At 51.9% G+C, this 12,158-nt stretch overlaps 1 protein-coding gene across 2 annotated transcripts; it reads right to left on the reverse strand.

Moving 5' to 3' along the window:
• Positions 1 to 262: 262 nt before the first annotated feature.
• On the reverse strand, positions 263 to 12,158 carry P2RX1 (purinergic receptor P2X 1). 2 transcript variants are annotated; one of them, XM_013366849.3, is made up of 13 exons: positions 11,836 to 12,158; positions 8,525 to 8,672; positions 7,927 to 7,998; positions 7,411 to 7,480; positions 6,821 to 6,917; positions 6,058 to 6,138; positions 4,510 to 4,651; positions 3,644 to 3,774; positions 2,907 to 2,997; positions 2,300 to 2,365; positions 1,586 to 1,678; positions 1,014 to 1,061; positions 263 to 738 (listed from the first exon to the last, which is right to left on the reverse strand). In XM_013366849.3, the coding sequence occupies exons 1-12, from the start codon at positions 11,970 to 11,972 to the stop codon at positions 1,017 to 1,019; spliced, it is 1,173 nt and encodes a 390-aa protein (XP_013222303.2). In that variant the 5' UTR covers positions 11,973 to 12,158; the 3' UTR covers positions 263 to 738; positions 1,014 to 1,016. The 2 variants fall into 2 exon arrangements, with proteins under 2 accessions (XP_013222303.2, XP_064893222.1); XM_065037150.1 differs by having other exon boundaries at positions 509 to 683; positions 11,836 to 12,119.

The following is a 12,158-nucleotide window of genomic DNA, read 5'->3' on the forward strand; positions in this document are numbered from 1 at the left end:
TCCATGGTCGGCAGTGTGCCAGTGCTCTCCGCCAGCCAGCACGTCTGAGGAGGAAACTCAAGTGACAACCCTGATAACAGCCCCTGCTCGTGGCCAGAGGCCCAGGGGCCCTGCATGGGAAGGCAGAGCCTGCACTGAGCCCATCATGGGGCCCCAGGCTCCCGCCCAATTTACAGGGTTGCTTTGTGCACACAAACCCCCGGTGCCGAAAAGCACTGCATACCCCAAGCCCTGGACCAATCATGGGCACCACAAAGGGATGTAGTAGAAAAACTAAAGGTTTATTTTTTTTTTTTTTTTTAATAAAATACATCCTTACAAAATAACCATTTTTCTCCCGTGCTGAGGGTCTGGGCATGGGTTTTGCCAGCTCTCCTACCCTCCCCTTCTCCTCATTTGGAGCTGCCCAAGGGTGCTGCTGGGGAAGGAGAGGCAGCAATGCTCTCCCCAGGGGCTTCAGGGTGCAGGATGCCCTGGCATGGCCCCGGCACAGCAGGAGCCCTTTGGGAGCACCTGCAAAGGCAGCAGAGCCCAGTGCCCTGCAGCAGGGATGGTGGGGGGTCCCGATGGTGCCTTCGTGGCTCCCTGATGCCCAACACAAGTTTAACCCACCCGCAGCATCGCAGCATGTCCCGCCATCGCCTGGCTAATGCAGGCTGGTGACAAGGGATGATGACTGTGTTCTAGAAGAGGAGGAGGAGGAGAAATAGGGTGCAGGTTCATCAGTCAGTGTGGATTCTACCAAGAGAGAGAGGTGCACAGTGATTTCTGGTGTCTTGCCCCCCGCTGCCCCTCTTCAAGTGATGCTGCCATCAAAGATGCGATGTCAGTCCCACATCTACACCCAGTGCTGCCCTGGGAAATGCTGACCCTAGGTTAGATATAACAACCCAGGGCTCAGATCTCTTCCTGGAGCCCTGCTGCCCTCCCAGGAGCTTTGAGAGAGCACCGAAACCCACAACCCCAACCCCTGCCAACCACAGACGTAGCAGGGCTGGGGAAACACCACTCACCTCTCACTGCACGTTGTCCAGCTCCTTTTGCTTCTTATGTGACTTCGACTGGGGGTTAAATAAAAGAAAACAATGATTCTTTGACAGACCTACCCCTTTCTAATGCCTTGGAAAAATGTGGTTGAACAGCAACTTCCAGACCTCAGTGTATAAGCATATTTTCAGATGAATTTGCGGGGAGCTGTTTTTGTGTCCTATGAAAGGCCGTGAAATATCCCACAGTCATGAAGATGTTCTCAGAAAGCAGAAAGGGGGACATTTCCCAATTTGCTAAAGCACTGGTCTGCCTCTGCTTCCCTTAAAGCAATGCAAGTGTTACCAGATACAGGATTGTCTGGGGATGAAGGAAGGGAATGAAGTTATTAAGGAAGTCACACAGAATATCTCTGTAATTTTGGAGAAGATATTAATGAATCCTGATCTCTGACAGTCCCAAGGGCTCAGGATTCTCACTAGCTCAGAGAGGCACCTGAACATATTTTATAAATGTTGTTTCTGTTACAGCATCATTGCCCATGCACACATCCACACAACCACCAGAGCCTTTGCAAGAGGGACATGCTGTTACTTACAGGCTCCTGTTCCGCATATTTGAATTTCTTCTGCTTGTAATAGTCCCGTCCTTGGAGAAAATGCAGCAGGAGCACATCACAGAGGACAGAGGCCTTAAATCAAAGTGCAGTTAGGGTTAGGGCTGCCCTCCCAGCTCACCTGTGCCACCTTGTACTTCCAGCTTCAGTTTGCCCCACACTTATGGTCCCTTCTACTTCAGCCCACAATGTGGCAGCTGATAAAGATCATACAGCCCCTGAGTGTCCATTCAGGACAGCAGTGAGGTGTGATGGGTTCAATTTAAGTCAACAGAAGTGCTTCCACTTTAGGTGTATGGAGAGCACAGCACCCTTTGGGTCACACCAAAGTCTTTAATTACCATAACCAAAGAGGATATTGGTTTTCTGTCATGTGTGAAATATTGCCCATCACCTCCAAAACTCACTCAGTACTGGCTCTAAATTGAAACTATCAAGATACAAAGACATGGCTCCACCACAAAAGCCTGTGTCACCTCACTCAGCAGGGCAGCAGCTCCCGCCAGCAGAATTCACATCAGCCAGCAGGAATCTATTTTCTTGAGCTAGCGAGGCAGGAGAGTGGCTCTTTTCTGCCTTTTGCCTGAACGGGAACCAAAATTTCACTGCTGCTCAGGGATACTTCCCCACAAATGTCATAAGGAAGGAGAACAATTTGAGAGTCTCCATATAGAGGCTGGAAATATTTGAACTTACCACTCCAAAAATACCAATTCCAGAGCCGATTGTGGTCATGGTTGGGATGATGTCAAATTTGCCTGCCTGAATAAAATCAGAGAAAAGAGGTGATATGTTACAACACCACCAGGGAAAGAAAAAAGGGAAAAAAGGGTGCCATAGCTGTGAGGCTCAGCTAAAGAGCCTTAGAGCAACCCAAACTGAAACCACAGCACAGAAACAGGAGCTGGGTAAGAGCTGGTTTCAAGCTCACTGGTCAAACAGGAAAATATGGTAGGCTGGGTTTAGGCTCACACAAATTGAAATTACTTTGCTTCCTTTATCTGTAATTTTAAAAAGCATACGTTTTATATATTCCCCATGGGAACACAATGAGGAAAGCCAGGGAAGAAAAAAGACAAAATAGAAAAATGCAAATGTTCAGCTCTTGGAAATATTAGTGAAGGATTTTGACTTTCCATTTTCCATGCAACTCATTGTGATGCTTTTTGGGACAAAACCACTAACCTAAGGAAACCACTCATATTGTTTTTCTTGACCCCATGAGACCGTGGTGCTGTGTCACAGAGCTGGTACCTGCCTGGGGACACGGCACTGGGAGAACCCAATGCCTGGCCACCCTTACCTTGCCATTCACCAAAATGTCGAACCGGATCCCAAACACCTTGAAGAGCGTCCTCTTTTCTGTCCCATTTTCTTTGTAGTATTTGGCATACCTGTCCAATTGGAGGTGAGCATTAGTGGCCTGCCAGGGTGTCTAACAGCCCCCTGCAAACCAATAGCATTGGGATTTTGACAGGAGCAGGAGAGGAGTCTGGAGTTGCGTGATCATGGATCGGTTCCTGACCTTCTCCTTAATCCCCCTGAAGGAGCTGAGCTTTTGGCAGCTGTCCCCTCTGTGCCTCAGTTTCCCTGTTTGCAAGTTGGAGCTAAAACTCATGCTTGAGCTGATACTCGGTGACCACAAGTGCTACGTGACAGCAGATATTAGTGCAGCGCTAGTGGCAGCTTCCCATTCCCTAAATGTCATCCTGTGGCTGCATGCTTTGAAGTGTGGGAACATGAGAGGTGACCTTGCACCATCTCCCATCTTTCAAGGGCTTCCCAAGAGCTCAGCTGAGCAGGAGAGAATGCAAGGGAGAGGAAATGTATGGGGAAAGGCAACAGGGTAATTATGAGGCCAAGGAACAGGTTATCTCTGTTCTCATGCCATTCTAAAGAAAGCACAGCTCTCTGGCACTGCAAAGTAGATGAGTATTTTGGAGAACAGCCCCTGATCTTCTACCATCCCTTGCATGCTCTGGGATCCTGAAAGATGTCACCTCTTATTTCTGACTGAAGAGTTAACAGGGGTCTCCTTACCTGAAGTTAAAGCCTGGTGAAACGTTTCCATCATCATTGTAAAGGCCGTGGAACTGGTAAATGGGTTTACAATACCGAATGGGCCAGTCAAGGTCACAGTTCCAGTCTATGGTGATTCCCACCACTCCACCCTGCAGCCAAGAGAGGAGTCACAAGGTTGCCCCATACAGCCCAACCTCCCTGGACCTAGCCTGCTTTAGCCCTAAATGCTGGATACACAACTAAATTAAAGGTCATAAAGCAGAGTAAAATGAGCCCATGGAAATAAGAAGAAAACCTCCTCTAGAAAGGTTTTCTGCTAGGAAATGCAGCAGTCCTTCCTGAGCTCGGTCGAGCTTGTGCCTAGCTGTGCCCCAGAGGCTTGTCTTTTTGTACCTTTAATATATGCAAGCCTCTGATTCTATGTAATGCCCGCCAAAGTTAGTTTAAGACTCTGCAGTGCACAAACAGCAAATACTCTTGCATAACAGCCTCAGAAGTTTTGGGCAAAGCTGCATCTCCAAGCCCAGGGAGAGACTGCAGTTTGCATTGTGGGATGACCAGTATTTGACCATCCAGCTGAGGCTTCTGAGCTCAGTTGGATGGGATTTGGCCATCCAGCTCTAGTTATTCCTCGCAGAAATTAAAACAAATGGAACTTTAGACTTATTGCCAGTAGGTCAAATCTTGTCAATCTTACAGGAGAGTTTCCAAGAAAGACTTAAATATTAGGCCATGTCCAAGGAAATTAATTATCTTTAAGAACTAATTCTGACACTGCCTTGCAAGTCCTTGAGAAAACAGAACCCTCACACCTTAACAGCTCAGGGACGATTGCTCTGTTCGTGTCCTGGGAAGACAAGAACCATCATTTGAAATGGAAGTACCTTAACAGCCAGGGTTGTAAAATTCTGACCCGATTCCTTCACTATGTATCCCACGTCAAACACGGGGCATAAGGTATCGGTGACTTTGTGATAGGTGCATTTCTTCAGGTACTGCTTGGTAACGCCCTCAACCAAGTTGCGCCTATGAAGGAAAAGAGAGTGAGAAAGTCTGAATAGCCCAATAATTTGGCTGGGAAAGGACCTCTGGAAGTCCCTGGTCCAACCCATTGCTCAAGGCCAGGTAACTTCAAAGCTCAAGGCTTTGTCTTCCTCCCCCATGTGCTCAGCAGACCCTGCATGTGGAGACTGGGCCCTTTCCTCCAGCCCTGCCTGACCTCTTCTAGCAACCTCTTCTCATGTTCCTCAGCTTTGCAAACCCTCCCATGGCCTCCACTGTCCCAGCTGCTTCTCCCATTCGCATGCCTCTCATCCATGGGTTCTGCCAGGCAATGCTCTGTGCACCAACAGCTTTCATCTAGGACAGCTCATGGATCGCATATCCCACAGCTTTTACATTTAGCTGGATTTTACCATCTCCTCCAGAAAGGATGGAAAGGGAAGGACAATGTCTTGCCTTCCACCCTGCTCTTTTGCCTAAAATAGTCTTTCTGTGAGGCCTCCCTGAACCAGATGGCTTTGTAAGCCTTGTGCCCTGCTCAACCCCATCCCATCGATTATGCTCAGCAGTTAATTAGCCGTGGTGATCAAAGGCAGGAAGTTTCCCCATGACCCCAACTGGCTCCGGCTCAGCCCCTGCAACAGCAGCCAGCCCAGCTGCCCCCACCTCCCACGATGTGCTGTTCCGCACCATGTCCCCTTGTCCTGCTCAGGTTGTCACCTCTCCTTGCTGCTGGTGTGGGATTCCTTCTCCCAGCCACCTCTCAGGGTGCAGCTCAAGACTTTGCCAAGCATGTTGGCTGCCAAGGCATTTAACCTTGGCTGCAGCGCAGACGCGATTGACTTAGGAATCTGCTCTCTTCAGCACAAATAGCTTCTGTTAATTTGTTCCAAATCAGATATATAATCGGTGTCATCACATATCCACTCATGTGCATGTTTTCAGCCAGTGGCACCGCTTCCAGTGCTGCCTGAAAGGGGCTGACCCTACAACCCACTGCACAAACAGCTGGGAACCGTGACAGTGAGAGGGGCCTCTGCTCATTTTTCAGCAGAAAGCTCGTCCTGACTGCTCACATGCCACTGAGGCATTTAGTAATTTACTGTTATCTTTGTGGAGGAAAAGGGAGAAGAAAAATGAAGAATCAGAGCAACTATATTCTAATGTGCATCATATGAGGGTAACTCGGGACATTAACTCAAGAAAACTTGTTCCCTGTAACCAGAGCTGCCAGCTGAGGTGGGACAGATTTGGGAGGGAAATGTCTCAGTTCCTATCAGCTAATCTGGCAATCGGTGCAGCAGTGTGAGTAGACCTGGGCTTGTTGATGAGCGTCCTCCACACTGGGCATCCAGCTACATCCATGGTTTCCTCTTAAGGACATGGCTGGGGGAACCAAGCAGAAGCTGTCCCCCCAAACCCTTCCTTACCTGGACACCTTGAACCTGGGGAAGGTGATGCTGTTCTTGATGAACAAAGTGAATTTCTCTGCTTCTGACAATAGGGCAGGTCTGAAAAACACAAATGTTGCCATGCATCCATCACTTGGCTCTCTGGTCTCCAGTGAAACTCCACTTGCTGGAGATTCATCCAAACAGGGACAAGTAGGACCCAGAAGAACTTGTGATCTTGTCCCTGGACTTTCTAAGTGAAAGATGCTCACAAGGTTCAGAAAAGCCCCAAGGAAGTATGGAAATGCCTGTTGGACAGAGAGGGAGTTAGGTGCTGGGATTTCAGTTAGGAAACCCCAAAAGAACATTGAGGTGGCTGGAAGAGAGTTCAAGGCCCTGCATGCTTCCCTGAGCTCCTTGGCAGACCCAGGGATGTCCCTGTGGCCCCTCTGTGAGGAGAGGAGCATCTACCAAGAGGTGTTTCCCAGCAGTTCGTGGTGGCAGGAGCTGGAGAACATCCCATGGGCAGAGCACAAATTTACTCTGAAGGCAAAAAGCATAGATGGGGCTGCTGGCCAATGCACAGAGTACCCAGCAAAGGCAGGGTGAGCTGCCAGCAAGGTGGGGAGCAAACCATGCCTGGAGAGGTACAAAGCCCCTGAGGACACTGGGCAGCATGTACAGCCAATGGGGTGTGCACCCACCCAGCAGAGCCCCGGCTTGCTCTGCCCTACTGTGAGTGCTGCTGGTGCAGCTGGGGTGGGATGGGGGTGGAAGATGGGGCAACAAAATCATTCCTTACTTGGGAATGTGGTAATCAACTTCAACAGGGCACCAGCCAAAGATCTCGCAGGTCTTCACAGAGCTGTTAAAATTCACACACTTGCCCGTCATGAGGCCTGTGGGGAAGAGAGGGCTGCTCACACCCCTGGATACTGGGAAGCATGGGATCTGGTTGGAGCTTCAGCCCTACCACAGGCATCCCAGGCACAGAATACTCAGGGCTTTGGTGCTCCTTTGCAAAAAGGGTAATTAAATGCAGCCTCTCGGCCTCGGGTTCCTCTTGCGCTATTGGACAAGATAGCAATGGGACATTTTTCTTGCTAAACACATCTCAGAAAATGCCTGTCTGTTAGAAAGATAGCACTCTGGGGAATGCTTAACCTTTTGTTGGGAGGGTGTTTTACAGCTCAGCTATCTTTCTGAAGAGAAAAGCAGGACTGGCCCAGGTGGGACCCTCACCTGAGATGTCAAAGGCTTTTCCCAAACCCCATCACTGGCCCAAATGTCACCCACCCAACATACCAGCCCTGCAGCTTTGCCAGAGCATGCTGTGCTCAGCACATCTCACCAGAAACACCGGTGCCAGCAACTTGGAGCCCCGTGCCATACCTTGTCCCTGCCGGCTGTATTTCCCTTTGCTGCAGTCGCTGTCCTGTGTGCAGAACCCATCGTCTGGCAGCTGTTTGGAGAAAGCAGGTGACCACCTCTCAGCATCCCACCCTGCGGTTTTGGTCCCTCTGTCCCTCCTGCCTCAGCAGGCAGTGTTTGCCTTGGGGGAAACACTGTTTGGCTGCAGCCAGAGTTGTGTCCACACACCGCTTCCCAACAAGGGATCTCCAGATTAAGGAGGAAAAAGAGGGGATTTCTTTTTTAAACCCCAAGCAGATGCTTTTGTTTAAGCCTCAAGGCTCCTCTGCTTGATCACATCAATGGGAAGAAAACTTAAATGGATGCTGGTCATTCTTCAGCAGAATAAAAGCCTTCACATAGCATTCACGAGTCAGGAACGATAACATGGGGCCAGACTCAGGCTTTTACTAAACCTCTCAATGTCAGGAAAACGTCTCCACCACAACCCCCAAAATTACAGAAGCGGAGGCTGCTGAAGGAAGCCAGTGCCTTTACCTCTGGGCAGGTTTCTTGTTTCTGTCCGGGCGTGACGATGAAGTTGGTCATCACCACAAACGAGCTGTCCCCCTGTGGAAACACAGCCAAGGGGCTCACAGCTGGCACAGTGTTTTCTGATGGAGTCTCTGTGAGGAGCCTCTCCCTGGGACAAGGAGTGAGGCACCCAAACCACCGGGGCACTTCCAGGCAGGTGGCACCTTTCTCCCTAACTTTGGGTCCTCCATCTCCTCCACTGCAGCATGGGAAGGTGGTGGTGCCTCCATGCAACTGCAGTGTCACCAGCCCCAGGGACAGTGGAGGACTGTCCTTCCTGCCCAAGATGCTCATCTGGAGGCACTTGAGAAACTTTGATCTCCTTGGAGGCAGCCTCAAATGTGCCACATCAACCATGGCAGGTCTCAAGCACCGAGTGCTCCCCAGGGGTGATACCTGGCAGAGGTTTATGGCAGGAGCAACTTGCTTTCCACCACAGGAACACCCTGTCATGGTTAGCCCCATAGAGAGCCTACCCTAAGGAGCCCATCTGCACCCAGCACATGGGGAAGAGCAGCCATCAGGACAAAAGCAACCTCTCCAACCCACCCTGCCTGCTTACCTGGGGTGGGAAAACATAATCCACCACGTCCCAGATGTGAGGGCCCATGATACTCTCGTTGGTCAATGTCAGGCCTTTCAGCTTCACCGAGACCGAGCTGACAATGCTGTCCTGAGACTGGTAGCCCTTCTCGTAGAGGAAAACCCACCTGGGTAGGGAAAGGCATTGGGGTGAGCACGGCCACCAGCAATTATCTGCAGAAGCCCCATGTCCCAGCACAACATTTTGGACTGAGGCTTCTCCTACCAAATCTCATCTGGGGTTTTATTTGCCAATACTCCTCCAGCCAGATGAGGGATGTATGCTGAGCTCTCCCACCCTTTGTCTGAGGCACGTGGTAGCTGCAGGACCTGACTTCCACGGTGGGATGGTTTATTTGGGGGACTGGGACACATTTTGTGGATGTGTGAAGGCAGGTGGAGCAAGGTGGCCATCAGCCATTTGGGATTAAAGCCTATGGGGGGTTTGCAGCTTGCTGGGCTCAGTGACCCACCAGGACTCTCCTGATCTACTTCACAGGCACTCTCCAAAAAACAGTGTCTGCAGGGGCAGGACAGGGGTAAGTCTGGACAGAGCTCTTGTCCAGGGCCACTGTTCCCCATCCAGCAAAGGGAACCATGGAGCCATGGCCCTGGCTCCAAGAGGGCTGCAGGAGCAGGTTGGGGACACTGCTGTGGCTGGCATGGGGCTCTCCCTGCATTTCCCAGCCCGTCATTTGGGCCGGCTCCTGACACTATTTAACCTATAGCATAAACACACTGCTGCTGGATTAACTCTGACTCAGGAAGACTATAAACATGGGTGAGCGACCATTTCGGGTAGCGCTCCCGGCAGCGCGGAGCGTTCCTGGTGCTAAAAAAGGAGAGATCTGGTTTTTGTCGCCGCTGCCGCGGGCACTGGTCCCGCTGGCCACGACAGAGGCAGCGTGTTGCCCATGGCACAGTCTGTGACACCAGTCTGGCGTGTCAGCCTGTCCTCGGGCACCTGACCGACAGGCATCGGAGAGAATGGGGGAACCCTGGGTGCTGCCCAGAGCTCTGCCCTGTGGGTAACGGACCTTACAGGGTTCTCTTAGAGATGGTGCTTTTTGGCTTGCAGCCCCATTGGCATCCTAGGACAGGAGGTGAGGGGAACTCAGGGATGGCATTGCTGCCACCCCAGCCGGGACGCCCAGCTCCAACCTCCTCCAAGGCACAGGGCCATGCTGGGTTATACTGGTTACAATGGACGTCACCATAGTGGAGTTTTTCCCTAAATCTGCTTGCAGTGCAGTCTCTGCTGCTGGCACCTCATCTCTCTCTGGCAGAGGTGACAGCGGGCACACAGGGCTGGCCACCCCCCTGTGACACAGCCTCCCCATGGCAGGGCAGGATGTGGCTCCTGCCCTATCGCTGAGCTGTGGTCACGGCAAACAAGGTGTCATTTCCCCATCATGCTGTAAATGCTGCAAGTCCCCTGGTGTCACTCCCCAGTGTGACAGAGTCACCAAGCCTCATCCTGCAGCTCAGCCTCCTCGCATAAGAAATTTTCGGGAAACGAAAGCCAGAAAGCGACATGCAGCTGGGGAGTGATGGCATCACCTGGCCAGCAGTGATACCGCCTTAGCTCAGTGTATTGGCAGAAAGAAGAGCAGGCAGAGGACAGAGCTGCTCCCCAAGGGTAATGTCGTGTCTCTTGGTGGGGTCAGCCCCATGTCCCTCCTCTGCACTGGTGGCACTGCCACACGTCCCCCAGCACAGCCATGCATTGGCATGCATCCCCATGAGCATCCCATGCCTGCTGCCTGTGGGGACCAAAGCTGGGGTAATTGTAAATAAATATCCGCCTGCCCAACTTGTTTTCAAAGAAGAGAAAATCTGAAGCGTTGTGGCTCAGTGTGAGCAGGGAATGGGACACAGTGCTGTGGGCAGGGAGGGAATGCCAGAGGCCAGTGGGACTATGGGCAGCTGCACTCACAGGCAGCCTCTCTCTAGCAGAGCCTGACCCCACCAAAAAAGCAAAACTTTGGGAATTAAAGCAACTTTATGCCAACCTCCTCCGCACTGGCCCTGCCTGTCACTCCCAGTTGGTTCTCTTTTTGCTCCCTCCTGGCTGCCTGTCCCATGTTAGCTAGGTTGCATAAGCCACATTTCCTCAGGAAGTCTCAGTTCGAGCAACCATCTGCAGGTTCCCCATCTGCAGGAGCGGCTGCCCCCATCCGTGTTTGCTGAAGCCCTGGGGCTTCATGGGCTCAGCCCTTGCGACCCAGCACCACTCCCAGTAACACCAGTCTAGGGCCAATGCAAAGCCCTTCACAATGGAGCATCCTTGCGACTTTGGCTTGGCAGCAGTTTGGGCTGAGGATCACCCTTGTGAGCCAAAGCATTGAGGAGAGCAATGCGGGGTCCCCCAGCGATCCCTTGGGAAGCTTTTCCTCCTTTCCAGGGGATCGGGGCTAAAAGCCAGGATGGGCACTGCTGCTCCTAAATACCCATTTTTTCCAGCTCATAGCCGGACACCCCTTCTCCCTGCTGTGGGTCCCTTCCTGATGGAAGGGTGCTGATCTCTCTCAAGGGCTGACCCCACAGCAGCCATGGGGGCACAGCAAAGATTTTTATCAACCATCGCATCCCGTAGCACAGCGCATCATCTCACACCAAGGCGACAGGGACCAAATCGCTGTGGCAGGGACAGCAGCTCTGGGGCACCCGAGGACACGCATCCTTGCAGGGCTCTGAGCCTGCCTGCTCCACTCGCTGCCTTTTTTAAGCAGTTGCTCTTGCACCATGGCTGCCTCTCATAAGCAAAGCAAACCAGGGATTTGGAGCGTGGCTCCATCCCGGCCCCAGCCGCTGGGCTGGCCCTGCCTCCCTGGCGGGGCGGTGAACGGGAAGATTTATGGTCCTGTCTTGAGCCGCTTGGGTCTCACAAATCACTGTTCTGGCCCCAGCTGCCTCCTAGTTAATATAAATGAAAATAAAAATAACAACAGATTCTCAGGCCACCATCCAGCAGCTCAAGCAGGATTTGGATGTGGCTCAGCAAGGAGACGGGGCCCCGGTACACAGAGCGGGGCTGGGCAGGGATGAGCCTCCAGCCCGCACATGCAGCAGCTTCTGGGGAGGACATGGGGACCAAGTGGCCATCTGGAAGACCCATGGTGGGACACTGGACTGCATGGCCGTGTCCATTGCCAGGGGGATGCAATGCCATCAGCAATAAACCCCTCCATGTCAGGATATAAGGGGTATAGGAGCCTCTTTGTCTCCATTGCTTTATAACGTCTTGGCAAAGCATTAATTCAGGGGAAAGCAGGCGCCAGGGAGCCTTACCCGATGATGTACGTCAGGACGATGAGCTGGATCAGCCGGAAGGTCAGTCCCACCTTCTTGTTCCTCACCAGCACCATCCTGGGGGTGTCATACTCAAAGAGGAAGGAGGACACCTTCTCCATGCACTTCTGCCCCATGGCTGTGCCGTGGGTCGGGCCGTGCCCGCTGCCGCTCCTGCAGCTCCTCTGTTTGCAGAGAGGAGGAGAAAAAAAAAAAATAATAAAAAATATAATAACAACACTACCGGCGTTGCTCTGTGCACATCTGGGCTGTCGGGTTTCCTTCTCTGCGCGAGGACAGGGTTTCCTCTTTCTATAAGCTCC

The sequence above is a fragment of the Columba livia genome, chromosome 20, assembly GCF_036013475.1.
Source record: "Columba livia isolate bColLiv1 breed racing homer chromosome 20, bColLiv1.pat.W.v2, whole genome shotgun sequence".
Lineage (NCBI taxonomy): Eukaryota > Metazoa > Chordata > Aves > Columbiformes > Columbidae > Columba > Columba livia.